The sequence below is a fragment of the Ambystoma mexicanum genome, chromosome 6q (genome assembly GCF_040938575.1).
Source record: "Ambystoma mexicanum isolate Mex_15411 chromosome 6q, UKY_AmexF1_1, whole genome shotgun sequence".
Classification (NCBI taxonomy): Eukaryota; Metazoa; Chordata; class Amphibia; order Caudata; family Ambystomatidae; genus Ambystoma; species Ambystoma mexicanum.
Window position 1 is genome coordinate 439946679 of NC_090937.1, and position 22214 is coordinate 439968892.

General features: G+C 47.3%; 1 protein-coding gene across 1 annotated transcript in view; it reads left to right on the top strand.

The window, feature by feature from the left end:
• The window catches only part of C9orf72 (C9orf72-SMCR8 complex subunit), a 467428-nt gene that overhangs the window by 419297 nt on the left and 25917 nt on the right, over nucleotides 1–22214 (top strand). The window contains exon 7 of the mRNA XM_069630918.1: nucleotides 4493–4728. Coding sequence (XP_069487019.1) covers nucleotides 4493–4728 — 236 coding nt within the window. The remainder of the gene's footprint in view (nucleotides 1–4492; nucleotides 4729–22214) is intronic.

Below are 22214 nucleotides of genomic sequence, written 5' to 3' on the forward strand. Positions count from 1 at the left end.
GTTGTACTTGTGGCTGGTTCCCATCATTTTACTGCATCTGCATTACTTACCTATATCTCCTGGTTAAGTTATTTGATGATGTATATTATGAACCTAATGTGCCCTGGGCTAAGCTCTGATCCTGGTGTTTGGCTTCTGGATGTCCTTTAGGGGGCTGTTCCGTCCTGCATCTAGTCCTGCTCGTCTGCTTGAGCCAGGCGTTCCATCCTGGGACTTTTGACCTGGACGTTTTACTGCTGCTTACTGGCAAGGAAGGTGCTAAAAGCTGTTGTCGCCTTGAATGGTGTTGGGACCCCAACAACCCACTTAATCTACTCCTCTGAGCTGTTCTGGGTCAACTCCGTCGTATCCATGCTGGGAGCGTTTCTAATGTGATGCTGCTTTCATTTTTCACACCAGGCTGCAGGGATTCTTCCGTTCTGCTATAGTCGCCTCTATTGCTGCATTTACTGCTAAATGGTGGGCCCCACTCTCATGGAAGGACCTTTGCTCTTCTTTTGGTCAACACAAGTCATCAGTGCCTCCGCGTTCAAGGCCCTGGGTGACCGAATACTTCAAATTGCCCTGTAAAAGCAGAGTTGTCTCTTACTGGAACTGTATTTCTGGAAACAAAGACATTGGGCCTCATTACACGGATGGCGGTAAGGATTTACCGGTACCGGTAAAATACTGGTACCGGTAAATCCTTACCGCCTTACTACGAGGTCCCTTTGCGGGTTGGGGGATTTAACGCCTGCTTTTTGCAGGCGTTAAAAGCCAACCCGCAAAGGGACCCAGGGAGCTAATTACGGTACCGCAATTTGCGGTAGTGTAATTAGCGCCTTCCCCATTCCCATAGAGCCCTATGAGGCAAAAATGGGAATGGGGAAGGGCAATGGTGGAAGGGGGAATTACCGCCCCGCCAACCTTGTAATAGGGCGGTAATTCCCCTTTCCACCAAGGCGGTGCCGGTATTTTACCGGCATGAACCATGGCGCTAATTACGCCATGGTTCTCCGCCATCCGTGTAATGAGGCCCATTGAGTACTTACCTGTGGGCTGTTGCTTGGTAGATTATTCCTGATACTTTCGCTCGCAGGTCCTCGTGGCATAACTTTTTTGCAGGTATTCCCAATTGACTTGCATTGGGGGTTGAAAGTGCATCTTGTCCTGGAGCTGCTGGGTCTCTCATCTGGCCCTGGATCTCTTCAGGAGTGCCTTCTCTGGCCTCCCATGGTGGTGTTTACCACCATTTTTTGCACCCGTGGAAAGACCTTTGCTGGCTTTTTTACCACAACTGCTGAACTGCCTACTGGATTTATCTGATATTCCTTGGGTAACTTAAACACGTACCATAAAACTCTTTTGGAAGTTACTTTACCAGCTATTTACCAGAACAGTGATTTTCTTTTTTCTTGAATTCCCTCTAGGACCCTGGTGTTTAGATCAATTTAGACTAGATTTTTAGCTGGTGCTCCTGATTCTCGCTGTATTTCTAAAGCCCTAAATCGAAATCTTGTATTAAGAAATACCTTTTCGTAGTCTTTCTCTTGTGATTACTAACATATCATTGTCTGCCCTAAGAATGTGATGAATCCTCGTGTGTAGCACTATTTGTTTTATTCTGACTTTGTGTAGTGCCCCTGATTTTAACCTCATTGAGTGAAGTCCCACCTTACACTGCTGGTATTGAAATGTCTTCCTATTGCTTTTGTACCTCTGACTTTTCTAGGAGTGCAAAGAGTCCTTATGTCTAGTACTGTAAGCCTACGCGTATCTTGTCTCTTTTGGTTTGGTTGTTTTAAAGTGTAAACCCTTTTTATTTGATGTATAGTGCACATTTGTATCATGCATGGTTCTGTGTGCTAGGGGTTTAGGGATACTACAATCATTGTTAGTGTGGCAACTGGGGTCCAGTTAATGACTTGGATGCAAGGCTCTACTTTGTTGTTCACTAGTCTCACCTCCCCTACCGTAGAATATACTGCAGTTCCTGTCACTGGGTATTAGGATTAGATGTTAGTGTGGGGCTGGAATGGGTCTTCGTTGATCATTAGTGTTCTTTATACATACACCTTTTTTACCTTGTGTTATGTGTGCCTGAAGCACTTATTATTACCCTGATAGATACTTTCTGTTACTTTAATGAAGTATACATTTCGCAGTATACTAGCGTTGGATGTTTTCTTTGGTTAACTGTGTAGACTAATTGATGATCCCTAGCAGCCCTCCTTCCCTACCTGAAGTAAAACCTGACTGCACTGCATCTCTACTTATCTTTAAAAGGTTTGGTGTCCCTTTTGGTTGGATGTGTTTTTCTGCAAATATGCTAGGTGGGTGTACAGCCCTCCCCAAGGGCCGGTATAAACACCTCTCTAACAACTAAGATGTGTGTCTTGGAATTTATTGGGTTTATGAAGATTGCATGCATTACTGGTGGTCCTGTTGTACTGTTTGGGGAGCACATCTGAAAAACTAGCCAGTATGCTTTTGCTGAACTCTTCAGTTGCGTCAGTCCTTCAATGCCTGGTGGCCTTTGAAACACTGGCGATATAAAGACCTTGATCTCTTGCCAGCATATGTTCTTATAGTAGAACCATGTTATCTCCTGCATCCTTTTAATGTCGGACACTTTTGTTGAGCGAGCAGACTTCTGGAACTTCTGCTCGTATTGGCACACCTATGTGTCTGGCGCTTTTCTGTTCTCAAAGATTTGTTGGAGACTTGCTACAATGCACTTCTCTTTACCTACCCTTGCGCATGTTGCCCTTTTTACCCTTCCCTCAGACTTAATGTCCCTGAATGCTCCACGACTTTTAAGATATAGACCCTCCCTTTCCCCATCTTGCCACTTCGGGTAGTACAAATTGACTGTGTTGTAGCTGTCACCTTACAAAACAACAATAAGTAAATGGACATATAAATTGAGTTTTTGGTCCCCTCATCCAACCGTGTCAGCTACCTTTGTGGGTGGTCCACGCCCCAATCACTCTGACTGTCTGGGGTTGTCCAAGTCCAGAAATTAAGGGACAACTCAAAATGTAAACCTTTTTTAAAAATCATTTTGAAGAAAAGCCTTATTATAGTTATAGGGTGTACATGTAGGCCATCAAATCACGCAGACGGCAAGATAAGTGCATAAAGACGAGCTGCATGCATTTATAGTCATCCAGTCTGCACCAATACCGTTACTTTTTAGAAAAAATATTTGCATATATAACTTTCTATATATTCAGTAAACATTCAGTAATGGAATGTTTTTGCTTCACCACGAAACAATAACAACCCGAACATTTGACAGTTATGGTCCCTAATTCATCCCTAGGTCTTCGAGCGTCATGACTAAAAACTGCTAATGACCTCTCTGTGCTCATTGAAATGGAACATCAGCTCTTGAAAATAATCTGTCCACTCAGGTTTTTTTCCTGTTGGGCCTCAAATAAATTCATAGCAAGTGTAACAAGTGTGGGGAACTACTATTTTTTTCTTATGTCTTTTTGTTCATCGTGTCCCGTAGGAACTGTGGCTACCTGCATGTCAGTTTGTCATGGGCAGTGCAGGGGGGTGGCTGAGTTATGGTTACTCTAGGAACCATATGAGTTATGGTTACTCTAGGAACCATAACCTGGACATGTTTTGGCTTTTGTTGTTTGCCCTGCAACCATGACCTCCTTTAACCAATGCTTTTCTCGCTTATTGTAACCAGTGCCCCATTAGGAGTGGCAATCCTTTCAGCTTCTACAGCATCTATATTTCACTTTGGCAACTTAACGACTTTAAATTAAAATTGGCCTGCCTAAGCCACTTTGCCACTTAACTAGCTTAACTACAAGTTGTTCGACAAGACGTTTCTCCATCCACAAGGCCACATTCCTTGGAGCTCCATACCCATTAACCTTAGACTTGAAAAAGACTTCCTGGTTTTCAGCAGATCATTCAAAACTACCTGTTCACTGCTGCTTGCAGGCTACTCCTACTATTGATATTCAGCAGAGGGTTTAAAACCACTTGTTAACTGCTGCATGCAGGATACTGCTACTTGTAGATCTGAATAATAGCAACAGACCCTACTTTTACCAGAGCACTTAAAAAAAGCCATGTAAAAGCTAGAGCGCTATACACACAAAAACAAGTACGTGGGTCTAGGGGGACTTGTTGGGGAAGTGTTGGAGGGGTTGATTTGGGGAGTGCATTTCTTCTCTGTTGAATCTGTTTAACTAAAAAAGTGAAATGAACCATACTAGAACAAGTTCTTTGTCAAAATATAAATTATTTCTTGCTGTTGGCACTTGCACACTTCCTGCATGGACAGAGATTGGAAATCAAAATATAATTATCTGCATGTTCTAGGCAAAGGGTTAGTGTAGTGAAAAAGGTGACTATAACTTTAAGGCTGTAAATAACTTTTGTGGAGTGCCCTTTTCCATGCATTTTGAATTCAACATCAAACTGCTAGGTTGAATGATTTATCATCAGATATGTTGCACAAACTATTTTTCTTATTTTGCTACAGGATGCAAATCGCAGTTTTATGCTGCATTTTCGACAAGTTATATATGCTCCCTACCCGGCCACTCATATCGACGTGGATGTCAACACTGTGAACCAGATGCCGCCTTGCCATGAGCACACGTATAACCGCCGCCGGTATATGAGGTCAGAGCTGACTGCGCTTTGGAGAGCTACCTCAGATGATGAGAAGCTTCAGGACTCTGTTATCCACACTGATGAAAGCTTCACACCAGATTTGTAAGTACCAGTTAGTCATGTTGCTAAGGCTGGTGGCAGCTTTCCTTAGTGCAAAATGACCTCCACCATGTCGAACCATTTTGTTTAGCTGAGGTCCACTTTGATCTCACTCCTCCAGGCACCTAAAACGGAAGCTGTCTTTTAATTTATTTTTTATTTTTTTCCAAACTGTATTTCTTATTTTCAACAAGAAAGAAACATATCAAGTACAAAACAAATGTTACTAGGCCAACAGGCTATCATTCAGGTAACAACATAAACCTGAATCAAAGAAAACAATAACCTCGAAATGCATATTAACCGCAACACATTTAAAAACGTAGCCATGAGCGGTGGCCTGACATTCCCAAACATAACAGACAACACAAAACAAGAGAACATAACACCCTGTAACGCTCACCTGATTCCCGCAGAGGCGCCGGTCTTGACTGGGTGAATGCCGTATCTTCAAAGGTGATGTGTAACACACGGTTGGCTCTTTGGGCTGGACCTCTGTGCACTGTATGTCTGACTCGAAGAGTAAGATGTCTGCAGATAGAAAATATGGGATTAATGAACTGGGGTTATTGGGTGCCTCTCTCCTCTTCCCTTTCTCTTCTCCTGTAGAACCCCAAAGGTTAACGCCCTCACCTTAGGTAAGTGAACGCCGAGCTCTCCATCTGCCTCGGGGCAGGGTGCCGTAACCAGTTTCTTCACTGGATAAGGGTGCAGGCCTCTTGACCTCAGAGGACTTCTGTCCGTCGTTAACTGCACGAACGGTAAGTTCTGGGCACTTCAAATGTCTTAAAAGTCTTTTGTAATGATATCTCTTGTTTTGCAGGTTCCGGCGATGGCGGATGGCGAGCTGATGAGAGTTGACGATCGAACCCGCGTGAGGAATAGAAGCGCCTGGAAGCACGTAAGTAAGCGCTTGTAGCCTGCTTCACGATGCGCACTAACTGTCCCTTTTATCTTGCAGGTACAAGTTCGGAGCTTTAGAGAAGCTGAAGGGTGCTGGAATACCCACTGGATTCGGCGTGGGAAGGAGTAATGGCACGTAAATAATAAAGTTGCCCAATGACTTTAAACGCACCTTCTTTTGTCTTTCAGATGCGGGATGCAGCGCCGAAGGCCTCCGGAGCGTGCGCAGAGCTGGTAAGCTTTTGTCTTTCAGATGCCGGAATGCAGTGCGAAGACCTCCGGAGCATGCGAAGAGTAGGTAAGCCTTTGTCTTTCAGATGCCGGAATGCAGCGCGAGGCGTTGGTGACAGCCGATGGACCAGGTAAGAGATGCGCTGCCACTGAAGACCATAGTGCTAACCTGTTCTTTCTTTGTCTTTACAGGTGCTGCTGAAGACTGGATTCCAGGATGGTAAGCCTTTGTTCCCTTAGGCCCAGGATCAGAAGCAGAAGACACGATGAGCGTTCTGCTGCAGAGAATGCAGAATAACGCAAAGCAAGATTCATCCATCGGGTGTGGTTTAAATAGCCCCCTGTAGTGCTTAGGTATCTCCTTCCACAGCCACGCCTAGGTGAGAAAAGAGTTCCTGCTTTCCAGAAGAGTTCCAGTGTTCTGAACCTAGGGAGTGGCTCCTGCCCCACCCAACAGGAAAAGTAGTCCCAAACAGAAGAGGGTCAGGGGCTCAACTGGCAGGTAAGTAAGCAGCATGGTCTGCTGCAGGTAAGTCCACCCAAGCATTATGAGCCCGGCGCTTCCAGCGCTGGGACTGGGCATCTTTATGAGCCTGGTGCCACTGGCGCCAGGACAGGGTCCAAAAGGTCCCAATTGGGACTGGCTGGCACTCGGAACCGGGGTTATGGGTCTGCTTCCAAGGGAGTCGGGCAAGTCCTGATCTTTTGGAAGCAGAGATCATGACAGCACCCCCCCTCAAGGCCCCTCCCAAACCGGGCTTCCCCGGGGGTTTGGGCTTGTTAGGAAATGTTCGTTGAAATCTTTTGATTAGACGAGGGGCGTGGACATATTCTGCAGGTTCCCAGGATCTTTCTTGGGGACCGTAGCCTTTCCAGTCAATCAGGTAAAATAGTTTAGATTTGGAGATCTTGGAATCCAGGATGCTTTTGACTTCAAACTCGAGTTCTCCATCAACTGGAATAGGTTTTGGAGATTTAGTTAGTCGGGTTTGAGGTTGCACGGGTTTTAATAGAGAGACGTGGAAGACCGGATGTATCTTCATGTGAGGGGGCAAGTCCAACTTGACCGCTACTGGATTTACTATGGTAGTGATGGAATAGGGACCAAGGTATCTTGGGTTGAATGTGCGTGGTCCTTTTAGAGGTAGATATTTGGTGGATAACCAGACTTGATCTCCTACTTGATATTGGGGGGCTTCCTTCCGATGTTGGTCTGCTCCTTTCTTGTATTGTTCTTTAGCCCTTTGAAGGTGAGAAACGGCTTCCTTAAAGGCTTGGGTGATTGTAGAATGCAGGTGGTCTACTGCTGGTGTTCCAAGATCTTGGAGTGGATCCAACTCCGAGGTTCGAGGGTGACTACCGTATAAAAGAAAAAACGGGGTCTTCCCAGTTCCCGAGTGGACAGAGTTATTGTAGGCATATTCGGCTATCCAAAGGATATCTTTCCAAGTTTTTTCAGTTTGTTGTAGCATGCAGCGCAAATACTGTTCCAGAGTTTGATTGGTCCTCTCGGTTTGTCCGTCGGTTTGAGGGTGGTGGCTGGTCGAAAGTCTCACATCAATTTGAGCCGACCGACAGCAACTTCGCCAAAAATGAGAAATAAATTGACTACCTCGATCCGAAATGAGAACTGGAGGAAAACCGTGCAGTCGGACGATGTTTTCGAGAAATTCTCGGGCCAGAGTTGCTGCTGTTGGTAAGCCTTTGAGTGGAATGAAATGCGCCATCTTGGAGAATAGGTCCACGATTACTAGGATCGTATTGTATCCGGAGCATGGAGGTAGATCGGTGATGAAGTCCATAGAAAGCGTATGCCAAGGGCGAGGTGGGATGTCAATAGGGCGTAAGAGGCCGGCTGGTTTTTCCTTTTGACTCTTGTTTTGGGCGCATACTCCACAGGACATTATAAAGTCTCTGATATCTTTTTTCCAAGACGGCCACCAGAAGTAGCGCTTGATCTTTTCCGAGGTCTTGGTCATACCGGGATGTCCTTCCATTAAAGAATCGTGATAACAAGAGATTACCTTTTTCTGTAAATCTGTGCTGGGCAGGTATAACCGTTCTTGGAAATATAATAGGTTGTCCTTCACCGTAAAGTCCTTTCCCTGCAGATGCCAATTCTGTATGTCTGCTGGAGTTACCAGTAGCCTGGCTTTATTCTTAACTTCCTCTATGGATTGTGTGGCGATTACACCTAGAATTCTTTGTTCGGGAATGATAGGTACAGGTTTAGGATTGATCAAATGTTCTTCCACTCCCATCCGAGAAAGGGCATCAGCTTTACCGTTTTTTGTACCAGGTCGATAGGTAATTATGAAGTCAAACTCGGCAAAGAATAGTGCCCAACGGAGTTGCCTAGAGGATTGCGCTTTTGCAGTTTTCAAATATTGCAGGTTTCGGTGATCTGTAATCACAATAACGGTGTGTCGGGCCCCCAGAAGATAATGCCGCCAAGCCTTAAAGGCGGACTTGATAGCTAGAAGTTCCTTATCAGTAATAGTGTAATTGATTTCAGGAGGCGAGAATTTGCAGGACCAAAATGCCATGGGATGCAACTGATTGGTTACTGGGTCCTTTTGTGATAGAACTGCCCCCATGGCAAGGCTCGAAGCATCAGTTTCAACGATGTAGGGGAGTTCTGGGCGAGGATGTTTTAAGATCGGTGCAGAGATAAATCTAGTCTTCAAATTCTGGAAAGCTTGTTCCGCCTCGGTAGACCATTCAAAACGTTTGTTTTTCTTTAACAAGGCGGTGATGGGCTGGACTATTCGAGAGAATTCGGGGATAAACCTGCGGTAAAAGTTAGCGAAGCCTAACATGCTTTGAACACCTTTTACGGAGGATGGCGATGGCCATTTCAGAATTGCATCGACCTTCTTTGAATCCATACGCACTCCGCTAGGTGATAATATGAATCCCAAGAATTCAACTTCAGTCACGTTGAAAACACATTTTTCCAACTTAGCGAAAAGTTTGTGTTGCCGCAATCTCTCGAGGACCATTTTCACGTGTTTCCGATGTTCAGTTTCCGATGAAGAATAAACGAGGATGTCGTCAATGTAAACAACAACACACACATCTATGAGCTCTCTGAGGACATCGTTCATAAAATATTGAAAGGCGGCCGGGGCATTGCAAAGTCCGAAGGGCATGACCTGATATTCAAATAGCCCATACTTGGTGCGGAAGGCCGTCTTCCATTCATCGCCCTCTTTTACTCGTACCAAGTGGTAGGCTCCTCTAAGATCCAGCTTTGTATATATGCATGCTTTTCTGACTTGGTCCAGGAGTTCAGGGATCAAAGGTAACGGATATCTATTCTTAACGGTGATCTGGTTCAGGGCGCGATAATCTATACAAGTTCTAAGGTCCCCTTCTTTTTTTGGAACGAAGAACAAAGCTGAGGAAGCAGGGGACTTGGAAGGACGAATAAACCCATTCGCTAGGTATTGATCCAGGTATTGTCGGAGGTGAAGATTCTCAGGCTCGGTGAGGGCATAAATTCTACTACAAGGAGGAGTAGATCCAGGTATCAGGTCTATCTGGCAGTCATAAGACCTATGAGGAGGTAGAGAGTTAGCCTGATCCTTCCGGAAAACATCTTGGAATTCTAGGTATTCAGGAGGTAACTGGGGAGCCTCCGAGGAAATTGCTGCCAGTGCAACACCAGGTCGAGGGTGACAAGTAGAGACACATTCTGGAAACTGAACCGTTCTTGCTCGCCAATCGATCTGAGGATTGTGCTTCTCTAACCAAGGAATTCCTAGAATAATCTGGAACTGAGGGGCCTTGATCACATCGAACATGATCTTCTCATGGTGTCCATCTTGACTTACTAGCGTCACTTCTTGGGTGGTATGCGTTACTGGTCCGGAGGCTATCTCCGTACCATCCACCGTAGTAATGACGTCTTTTACAGCCTTTGGACAAAGAGTCAGATTCATCCTCAAAACCATTTCATGATCCACATAATTGCCGATGGCACCGCTGTCGACGTAAGCTTCAATCGCATGTAATCGATCCGGATGTTCAGGGCTAATGAGGACCATAGCTATCACGAAATGCGAGGTCACGGAACTGGTTTTAACGCTCGGCAAGAGGACCTCTATTCTTGTCGGGCGAGGTCGTTTCCCTGCTCAGAGTTTGTGACCCTGGTAACTGCAGCTCCTACTGCCTTCTTGGCTGGTTTCACCGGACAGTCTCGAAGAAAGTGCCCCGAGTTTCCGCAATAGAGGCATAATTGCAGCTGTTTTCTCCTTTCCCGCTCCTTTTGTGTTAGTGGTCCTTTCAGGCCCCCTATTTGCATGGGTTCCCCGGAGTCTACTCCTTTGGTAGGAGTTGGTGGTTTGGAAAATACTCGAGCATCAAACTTGGAACGATCGGCCTTCCTGTTCTGCAGTCTGTGGTCAATTTGAACGACTAAGTCAATATAGTCCGAACAGTCTTGCGGGGGATTCACTACTTGGGCTAACACATCTTTGAGCTCTCCACGTAGACCTCTATAAAACAGCGTAATCCTTTTGTCCTCAGGCCATCGAGTTTCCACTATCAGTCTGTTGAAAGACGCAATATAAGCCAAAAGGTCGTGATTACCCTGTCGCAATGAAAGGAGCTCATTGTCCAAGGCCTGCCCCAGTGAATGTCTTGCAAACAGTTTTTCCATACTGAGCTGAAACGCTTGAAAATCATGGAGAACCGGATCATCCTGATTAACTAGAGGGATCGACCAGTCTGCCGCATTGCCACTAAGGTACGAAAGCACGAAAGCTACCTTAGCTTGATCAGTTGGAAAGGCTGCTGGCCGGCATAAGAAGTGCAACCGGCACTGATTAATAAATACTGCAAACCTCTTTGGGTCACCAGAAAATCGTTCGGGCGGAGCCAGAGGTACATTCCCAGGTAGGTTGATCTGCACTGGGTTCGTAGAGGATGTTGAAGGAAGATTTGCCCCTGATGCGGGTAACGGAGTTTGTCCGGCTTGTGACTGTAGCAATTGTCTAGCGAGATCGTCTGTTCGCTCCTTGGAAATAATCAGTTCCCTTCTTAGAGCATTCGTTTCCTGACGGGCTGCATGCACTTCTGCTCTTAGTTCCCCAAGTAACTGGGCTAGCTGGTCGGTATCCGAGGTTTCCATAGCGCCTGGGTGGGAGTTTTGCGGTAGGCTTTGCGTTCTGTAACGCTCACCTGATTCCCGCAGAGGCGCCGGTCTTGACTGGGTGAATGCCGTATCTTCAAAGGTGATGTGTAACACACGGTTGGCTCTTTGGGCTGGACCTCTGTGCACTGTATGTCTGACTCGAAGAGCAAGATGTCTGCAGATAGAAAATATGGGATTAATGAACTGAGGTTATTGGGTGCCTCTCTCCTCTTCCCTTTCTCTTCTCCTGTAGAACCCCAAAGGTTAACGCCCTCACCTTAGGTAAGTGAACGCCGAGCTCTCCATCTGCCTCGGGGCAGGGTGCCGTAACCAGTTTCTTCACTGGATAAGGGTGCAGGCCTCTTGACCTCAGAGGACTGCTGTCCGTCGTTAACTGCACGAACGGTAAGTTCTGGGCACTTCAAATGTCTTAAAAGTCTTTTGTAATGATATCTCTTGTTTTGCAGGGTTCCGGCGATGGCGGATGGCGAGCTGATGAGAGTTGAGGATCGAACCCGCGTGAGGAATAGAAGCGCCTGGAAGCACGTAAGTAAGCGCTTGTAGCCTGCTTCACGATGCGCACTAACTGTCCCTTTTATCTTGCAGGTACAAGTTCGGAGCTTTAGAGAAGCTGAAGGGTGCTGGAATACCCACTGGATTCGGCGTGGGAAGGAGTAATGGCACGTGAGTAATAAAGTTGCCCAATGTCTTTAAACGCACCTTCTTTTGTCTTTCAGATGCGGGATGCAGCGCCGAAGGCCTCCGGAGCGTGCGAAGAGCTGGTAAGCTTTTGTCTTTCAGATGCCGGAATGCAGTGCGAAGACCTCCGGAGCATGCGAAGAGTAGGTAAGCCTTTGTCTTTCAGATGCCGGAATGCAGCGCGAGGCGTTGGTGACAGCCGATGGACCAGGTAAGAGATGCGCTGCCACTGAAGACCGTAGTTCTAACCTGTTCTTTCTTTGTCTTTACAGGTGCTGCTGAAGACTGGATTCCAGGATGGTAAGCCTTTGTTCCCTTAGGCCCAGGATCAGAAGCAGAAGACACGATGAGCGTTCTGCTGCAGAGAATGCAGAATAACGCAAAGCAAGATTCATCCATCGGGTGTGGTTTAAATAGCCTCCTGTAGTGCTTAGGTGTCTCCTTCCACAGCCACGCCTAGGTGAGAAAAGAGTTCCTGCTTTCCAGAAGAGTTCCAGTGTTCTGAACCTAGGGAGTGGCTCCTGCCCCACCCAACAGGAAAAGTAGTCCCAAACAGAAGAGGGTCAGGGGCTCAACTGGCAGGTAAGTAAGCAGCATGGTCTGCTGCAGGTAAGTCCACCCAAGCATTATGAGCCCGGCGCTTCCAGCGCTGGGACTGGGCATCTTTATGAGCCTGGTGCCACTGGCGCCAGGACAGGGTCCAAAAGGTCCCAATTGGGACTGGCTGGCACTCGGAACCGGGGTTATGGGTCTGCTTCCAAGGGAGTCGGGCAAGTCCTGATCTTTTGGAAGCAGAGATCATGACACAACCGCCCTCCCAACGTATCCATTAGACGTGATGCAAACCCATTCGATTACACAAAACGGAAGCTGTCTTTGTTCTCTTAGATTGTGTATTTGGCTTCATTTGCATTGTCAAGACAAACAGACTGCAATTTCAGGCAGAGGTAGCAGAGCTAGTTTATAATTTATTGTAGTGTACGAAGATACACCAACAGAGTATTCCTGTCTGACCATTTTTTATCTTTCTGAGGGACTTGCTAACAAAAAATATTTCATTACCTCACTCCTGTTGCCCTTCCTTACAGAACTTGTAGCGCAAGAACTAACTACTCTTTTTACTTCTCTGCCTAGCACAGTCACATCCCTCTCTTCTCGCATGGGCATCGCTACCTGAAGTCCAAATACCCCTGTCTCCATCTAATGCACTTGCTTGTGTCAGTTCATAAAGTACATGGTGGCAGCTCATAAGGTTCATGCTATTATCTGCCAACACAATTTAAAAAGCACTTCCTGAGTGCCTTGGGGATGCCTGAGTTAGCGACCAGCCATTGGCTAGTTGCTCAATCTTTGAATGTAGATTGTTGTGTGATAGGAGACTGGGGACACGCCCAGCCTCCTTTGTGTGGATAAAAGATCTCTTGCCCACTCACCCCGTTTTCTTGCTAGAGCACACACCTACATACCTAGTAGGTCTGCTGCTTGAGGAAGGGGACTGAAGATCTGCACAAGCTCTGCCTCTCCAGCGACCAAGAAGGGAAAAGACGTAGCTCTCCTTCCCTTTGATTCACTCGAGACAGCTGGGTCATCCCACATGCCCAAAGACCCTTCTCCCTGAAGCTCCTATCCATGCTTTCATTACCTAAGCCATAACCAGGATCCCCTTTTGCTGCAGACAACCTGGTTCTCCTCTGCGACTGCTGGACCTGAAATTTGATGACATCTAATAAGCTCCCAAGTTCCAAACCTGCCCTATCTAGGGGGCTTCAGGGACCTGTGAAGTTTTGTTGCCTTACTGAACCTTCAGAGGTAGCTGGCTCCTCTCTAGTGTTGTCCGGGGGATACATTGTGAATGATTCTTATTACTGTGAGGTCTTTTTGTCACCAACCCCCATGGCTGTATCTCCACTTCTGTACACCGTAGAAACTCGGCATCTCCCATGAGCAAAAACCATGGAACCGAAAACATGGCTCCTGCTTCACACACTTAAAGCTCAGAAACCTCAGCTAAGTTGACAGGGAGTCTTGAGTAAGCTACCATCCCCGAGGTCAACTGATTCCACTTGCATACGTGCACCATTGCTGTCTCTAGGCATCTCTTGGGAACCATGTCTCTTGAACCACCGCTGTATCTGCTCTTCAATTCTGGAATCCATCTTCCATCCCTCTGGCATTGCTGGTGGGATTCTTCATCTGGATCCTCATCGTTGGGTCCCCCCTCTTCAGATCCAGGGCTCTGTCATCCTTTAGCTCTAAGTGGAACATTGGTACTGTCACTGTTAGGACTTTTCACTTAGCACAACCTTTCTTGCCTGCCGTTGTCCCCTTGCTTTCTCTGGAACTGAATTTTCCTCCCTTTGTGAAAAACTAGGGAGACTTTTTTACTTATCTTTTTAAAAGTTTCATCTATTTCCTGAAGAATACTTCACAGAACTGCTAGAAACTTTAAGAAACTATTGTTGCTTATTATGTAACCGTAATGATGGTTCCCTTTGCCTTATCTATATTTCAAAGGGATTGTGTCCTCCGACGTATTCCTTATCTTTGATAATACGTTTCCAGCTTGCTGGCCTCGGAAATTTTTTCTGTAGAGGGCGCTGCGCATCGACGTCCGCCGAGTCGATGTCCCTCGACGGCCACCATATCGGTGCCGACGTCACCATGCCCATAAATAGCCACGCGCTGCGTCCGTTGCTCAGTTCCGTTTTTCCGCGCTTCGTGGGGCCTCGGACCGTCGTTGCTCAGTTCAGTCAGGATAGTTATCTATTTCTACTCGAATATTCCTTATAGTTCTCGATGGCTTCTTCATCAGAACCGACGACGCCGCGATCCGGCTTCAAGAAATGTCGAGACTGCGGTAAAAAAATGTCGATAACGGATCCACACAGGATCTGCCTATGGTGCTTGGGATCCGAGCACCATTGTTCGGAGTGTGAGGACTGCATGTCCATGACGGCGAAAGCCTTGAAGGAGCGCAAGGGGAAGCTCGAGAGAGGTAAGTCAGCCAAAACCTCCTCGAAAGTTTCGTCAGCTGAGTCGAGGCATTCATCTCCTCGCCGTCAAAAACATTCCCATTCTAGATCTCGAAGCAGCTCCCACCATTCGTCGAGATCAAGACACTCAAAAAAGAGACGTTGAAGGTCCCATTCCTCGTCGTCTTCTGTGTCCCCAGAAAGAGTCTCCTGTCCCACCAAACACAGTTCTCAAGCTGAGTGGGAGGAATTCAGAAAGAAAATGTTGAGCGTCTTCGAGAACGCGGCCTCGACCCCCTCGAAGACAGCCGAGGGTGATACCCTGGATGAAAAACCCAAAAAATCAAAACGCCGCGAGTTGCAGCACCCGGCGAAACATTCCACCCGAGAGCGCCATGAGCCATCGGGTAAGAAGGCACCGTCTTCGACGCCGTCGTCGAGGATTCCTTCGACGCCGTTGTCGAAGATTCATTCGACGCCGTTGTCGATGGGTTCCTCGACGCATTGGTCGATCGACTTGACGCCATCGTCGACGCTGATGAAAGAGAGGACCAAGGCCACCCCACAGCCAACGGTGATTTCAAGGGCCTCCGGCACGACGCCGAAACCGTTGTCGATGCCCTCGAGTAGGATCCCTATCCTCTCGAGTTCTTCGAGACCCCTTCCAGTATTTTTAAATGCCGTTTTCGGCGCCGTCGTCGAGGATTCCTTCGACGCCGTTGTCGAAGATTCATTCGACGCCGTTGTCGATGGGTTCCTCGACGCATTGGTCGATCGACTTGACGCCATCGTCGACGCTGATGAAAGAGAGGACCAAGGCCACCCCACAGCCAACGGTGATTTCAAGGGCCTCCGGCACGACGCCGAAACCGTCGTCGATGCCCTCGAGTAGGATCCCGATCCTCTCGAGTTCTTCGAGACCCCTTCCAGTTTTTTCAATGCCGTTTTCGGCACCTTCGAAGCCTGTTACATCGGCGTCGACGACATCGATGTTTTCTCGTCCAATAACGACGAGTTTGGCTCCTTCTGCCTTAGAAATGGGTTTTACTCCATTTCAGAGGTCAGAATACCCTGGACTTTCTTCAATTTATGAAGAAGGGGAAGATTCTGACCAGGAAACATTCGGGTTACAGAGGACCACACTGCCTACTGTAGAGGATTTCACCTCTGAGGAAAGAAGGCTGAAGGAACTACAGGAGTCACTACATGAGGCAAGTGGGCTGGACACTTCCCCAGAAGTGGAATTTGTTAAGCCAGACCCAGGGGAACATGCCGAAACACCATATAGAACCCTGATGGCAAGAATAATTGAGTTTATGGGTTGGTCTCCGCCTTCACCTGTTTTCCAACAGGATGACCTAACAGATATATTGGACAAAGGCCCACAGGAGGACCCGGTGGTCCCCTTCCATGCAGCCTTACAGAGAAAAATTGCATCTAATTGGGAAACTCCCGAAGTTATCCCTGCTGTCAACAAAAGATTGTCAACCAAGTATAGGGTAGAGGCTGCTGACCCTGAATACCTGTCAAAACACCCGACCCCAGAGAAGCCGGGTGATTCAAGCGGCAACTTCATCTAGCAGTAGGACCGCTTACCCTACTGTCCCACAGGATAGAGATGACAAGAGGTACGACTCTATGGCAAAGAAAGTCTTCTCTGCCTGTAGTATGGCGTTGAAGTCCATCAACGCCACCTGTACGCTCTCCAGGTTCAGTCACACACTATGGGAGTGTGCTTCATCAGCGGCTGACTGCATACCCGAAGGAGAGGAAAAGGAAGCCTTCCTTAACATTATTAAAGATGGCAAAGATGCCATGTGCGAATCACTTCAAACTGGCATCGATTCCGCTGACAGTATCAGCAGGGCCATGGTGGCAAGTACAACAATCCGCAGGCATGCGTGGTTGCGAAAGTCGGGCTTTGCCCGTGATGTACAGGCCAGACTTTTGAATATGCCCTTTGACGGCTCTTCATTATTCGGGAAAAAGGTCTGGAAAAGTTACAGACTTCTAAAGCAGCAGCAAAATCTTTAGGAGCTGATATCCGCCAAACTCCTTTTCGCCCCTCAGGAACCTCTGGGAGAGGAAAGTCCTTTCGCTATTATTCCGCATTCGTGGAAGGCAGAGGACAGCCGGCTCAAAGAGGCCAAAGGAGATCCACCCGAGGTGGACGGGTCAAAAGTACTAAGACCGCAGCAGCAGCAGGTGCCTCTTTACCCTCGGCATCTGCATCAGCCGCCCCCAAACCACTCTGAGGCCTTCCCACACAATACACCTGTAGAGGGCAGATTAACTCACCATCTGACGGAATGGCAGGCTATAACATCAGATGCTTGGGCATTGGAGACAGATGCCCAAGGTTACTGCCTACCCTTTCTACACATTCCTCAGAGTCATCCACCGGGGAACAGCTCTCTAAAAGTTCCAGATCAGCTCCTCTTGCAGGAAATTATAGACCTGCTAGAGAAAGGTGCCATAGAACCGGTACCTGTAGCGGACAGGAACAAGGGCATGTACTCCCCCTACTTTCTCATACCAAAGAAGGACGGAGGACTGAGATCCATCCTGGACTTACGAGAATTGAACAAGTTCCTCAGGAAGGACAAGTTCAAGATGGTAACTCTCTCTCAGATCCTTCAGGCCCTCCAGCTCCAGGATTGGCTGGTATCTCTGGACCTTCAGGATGCTTATTTCCATGTGCCAATCCATCTCAAACACAGGAAATACCTGAGGTTCGCAATTGGCGACTCTCATTATCAATTTCGAGTTCTGCCATTTGGGCTGACCTCCGCCCCGAGGGTCTTCACCAAGCTGATGTCGGTAGTGGCGGTGAGTCTACGGAGGGAAGGGATCCACGTCTACCCCTACCTGGACGATTGGCTGATCAGGGCCATATCTTCGGAACAGGCCCAGGCCCAGCTAGATTATGTCTGCCACTTCCTTCACAGACTGGGCTTCTCCCTCAATTTAAAGAAGTCACAGATGATACCATCACTGAGACTCCAGTTCATTGGAGCGGTCCTGGACACTTCCCTGGGAAAAGCCTTGCCTCCCAGCCTTCGACTTTTTGAGGTTGCTAGGCCTCATGGCATCCTGCATCTTCCTTGTGCCAGAGGCTCGCCTGAGAATGAGATCTCTTCAGTGGACACTGAGAAGTCAGTGGTCGCAATTCTCAGGGAGAATGACAGATCTCCTCCGGATTCCGGACAAGGTAGCCCGCGACCTGCAATGGTGGGCCTATCCAGAGAACATCTTGAAAGGAGAACTGTTTTGGCAACCATGGCCGGAGATAACAGTAGTCACAGACGCCTCACTCACGGGGTGGGGAGCCCATGCAAACGACTTGACCATCAGCGGTCGTTGGTCTCCATCGGAGTCCAGACTACATATCAACCTATTAGAGCTGAGAGCGATCAGACTAGCGCTGAAAGCTTTCCTGCCATCAGTACAGGGGAGAAATGTCCTGATAATGACGGACAACACGGTGGCCATGCACTACCTCAACAAAAGAGGAGGCGTAGGGTCACTGCCACTGTGCAGAGAGGCGATGCAGCTCTGGTTTTGGGCAATCCAAGAAGGAATCTCTCTATCGGCAGTCCACCTTGCTGGAGAGAAGAACTTGACGGCGGATGCTCTGAGCAGGCAGAGCACAGTCTCCCACGAGTGGGAGCTAGCTCAGGAAGTCCTTCAAGAGATCTTCGCCCTTTGGGGAACCCCTCAGGTGGATCTGTTCGCCACATGCACCAACAGGAAGTGCGATCTGTTCTGTTCAAGGGAATGTCCCCCGAGAGGAGCTCTAGGAGATGCGTTCGTAGTGGACTGGGAGTTTCCACTTCTTTACGCGTTCCCACCAGTCCCTGTTATTCCTCAAATGATCAGGAGGTTGAGAAGATTCCGGAAAACCATGATCCTAATTGCCCCGGATTGGGCCAGGAGAACGTGGTACCCGGACCTTCTAGATATGTCCATCTGTCCTCCAATCCGTCTTCCACTCAAAGAGAATCTTCTCTTGCAGAAGGGAGGTCAGGTTCTCCATCCAGACACCAGAACCCTCAACCTTCACGCTTGGCTTCTGAAAGGTTGAGGTACAAGGACTGGGATCTCCCTGATGACGTCATGGAGGTGTTGCTTTCGGCCAGAAGACCAGCAACAAAGTCTTTATACCGCTGCCGTTGGAGCAAATTTTGCAGCTGGTGTAGGGAACAGAATATCAACCCTTTTTCATGTGGTACACCAACGGTGTTATCGTTTCTACTCTATTTGGCAAACTCAGGCCTTCAAGTGGGCACTGTAAAAGGCTATCTGGCAGCGCTCTCTATCTTCAAGCACACTGCGGAGGAACCATCGTATTTCAAAATTCCTCTATTGGTACAATTTCTCAAGGGACTAACTAATGTTTACCCTCCAAAACCATTCCAGGTTCCCTTATGGGACTTAAATTTAGTCTTAAACTTCTTAATGGGCACTCCATTTGAACCACTTCACTCTTGCGCGCTGAGATTTCTCATGCTTAAAACTGTCCTATTGGTAGCACTAACATCTGCTAGGAGGGTGAGTGAGCTACAAGCTCTCTCTTGTAAACCCCCACATACAATCTTCCACAAGGACAAAGTTGTCCTACAGGTGAAGCCTAATTTCCTCCCAAAGGTGGTTTCTGAATTTCATATTACTCAGAAAATTGCCTTGCCTTCATTCTACCCTCCTCCCCATCCGGGGAAAGAGGAGGAAAGGCTACATAGGCTGGACCCCAGGCGAGCTCTCAGCTTTTACATCAGCAGAATGGCTAGGATAAGGCAAGCAGACCAACTGTTTGTGGGATACTCAGGTCACAAGTTGGGACTACCCATAACAAAACAAACCATCTCCAGGTGGATTATTTTGGCCATCCTGGAATGTTATAAACTAGCAGGGAAAGAGCCACCCCAAAATCTCAGGGCTCATTCAACCAGGGGTATCGCAGCCTCTTCGGCTCTCCAAAGAGGGGTACCAGTCCAGGACATATGTGTGGCTGCCACATGGTCATCCGCACATACATTCACAAAATTTTACAATCTGGATTCCTCCACTGCTCAAGAGACCAGATTTGGCAAGGCCGTATTACATTCGGTCCATCCCTAAAGGGATACATAACACTATCACTCCCACCTCCAATTACATGCCACTACTATGGGAGTCTATCAAAGATAAGGAATACATCGGAGGACACAATCCCTTCGAAGAACAAGTTACTTCTTACCTGGTAACGTTCTTTCGACGGGATGTTCCTCCGACGTATTCCTTATCGCCCCTCCCAACCATCCCTGCAGTGATAACTTCCCTTGTGGTTGCAGCTTACGCTCCTTCAAGGTCACTAACCAATTCAGGCATGACTTTTCTTATGCTACAAAACGGAACTGAGCAACGGACGCAGCGCGTGGCTATTTATGGGCATGGTGACGTCGGCACCGATATGATGGCCGTCGAGGGACATCGACTCGGCAGACGTCGCGCCCTCTATAGAAAAAATTTCCGAGGCCAGCAAGCTGGAAACGTATTATCAAAGATAAGGAATACGTCGGAGGAACATCCCGTCGAAAGAACGTTACCAGGTAAGAAGTAACTTGTTCATCTATTCAATATATGAATTTCAAGGGTTTTGTTGCCATGTATTGCTCACCTTAATGTCCCTGCAACTAAAGTTTTTTCTTTGAATTTCAAGGATTTTGTTATTCCATACATAAAAAATTAATACAGACAATTCGGCTAATCAAAACAATATATTATATCTAGAAAGTAAAATAAAAAGCAATTGTGCAACCACGTTCCCCCCAAATAAACCTGTTACAAAAAAATGTTTGCATATGTACTTAACTTTTTAAAGTATTTACATGTATATGTAATGGTCATGAATATTTATTAAAGTGTTACAGTAACTGTGTAGAAAGACTACACTCAATATACTTTAAAATAAATATGTACAAGACTTCTGCCCGTATATATGTAGATATATTTCTGAAGCTTGTGGAACCTCTTAGATCAGAAGCTGTGCATAGGCCGACATCTAGTGGAAGCTGTGGAGTTTTACAGTTGTTGTTTTCAAAACTCGAAAAGGGACTTCGACAGGGCGTGTCAATAATGCTATCCCTAGTGTGACGTCCACTGTACCCATGATCCCTCACGCGTCGAGGTCCCTCAGATTGTTTTTGTCCACCATTCTAAATGGACGCTTATAGCGCAGTTCCTCTTTCGGCTTGTAGCCATTTACTATTATTCAGTTACAGATAGTTCATTATTGCTATCCTTTATATCACTGACTATCGAAACATCAGACGCCGGTGAAGACAAGAAAAACGGCGGTTGAAAGACTCCCGTGACGGATCTGTTTCGGCCTTGGAAGGCCCCTCTGGGCTTCGGCCCTCACAGTAGGGATAGAGGGGGGAGGTCATGTTAGAATGTATATGCCCCTTTTCTTACACTACATTTGCCTAGCTGCTGTATCATTCCGTTATGGACAAGACCCCTTTTAAATTTTGCCCCAAGTGCAATAGAACCTTTCTGTGGATCGATAAACACCTAGCCTGTAACCTGTGTCTCCAGAGAGACCACGTCGAGGGTTCTTGTCGAGCGTGTAGGCTCTTCAAGCCAAAGACTTTGAAGGACCGATCTACTAAATGCTGGGCCCACTACACCAGGCAGCTCGAGGCCATGGAAGTAGAAGGTGCTTTCAGCGACGGCACAAACGACCCAGACTCCGACCATCAAGACCTCTCTATTCAATAGGCAGCAGACTCTTATTACGGGGAATTTGCAGCAGACACTTATTACGGGGATGATGAAGACCCTGAGGTTGATCCCAAGGCAAATATGTATCCCATGGACTCGCCTGTTATTCGGGACTCCCCCGGTCATGGACTCACCCATTGACAACCAACCCTTACTAAATGAAGTGCTAGTCAAGGCGGCAGAGCATTTTCAGATAGAAACTCTGGAAGTACAACAAGATAAGGATTTTGTAGAAGAAATCCTAGGTGATAAGAAGGCTGTTATGCAGTTTAATCCTCTTCTCAAGTCAATTTAACGAAAAATACAGCCATCGCCGGAGACCCATAATCTTACGTGGACGGTGAACCCCTGCATAGAGAAACTGTTTAGACCTGCCCCTTCTAACCTGCTGTATATCAGAGGGCAACTGAAGCCCGATTCATTAGTTGTCACTACAACAAGGAAGAGTGCTGGTACTCCCCTAGCTTCCTCTGAGGCCCCACCAGACAAGGAAAGCAAGAGACGTTACACGATGGGCAGAAAGGTGCCCTCCTCTGCGGCATTCCAGACTAGGATTGCTAACAATTATACCCTGTTGGCCAGTTACAACTGCCACAAATGGGATGAGGTCTCAGTCTTACTATCCTCGCCCTCAGAACCACTTAAGTCTCAGCTTGCCCAGGTGGCCGCAAAGGCAGGGCAGTGTCAAGCTGCTTATTAAAAACCAATCTTGACGCTGCGGACAACACAGGCAGGATAATAGCAGAAGAGACTATTATCAAGCGTCACGCTTGGTTGCGCCAATT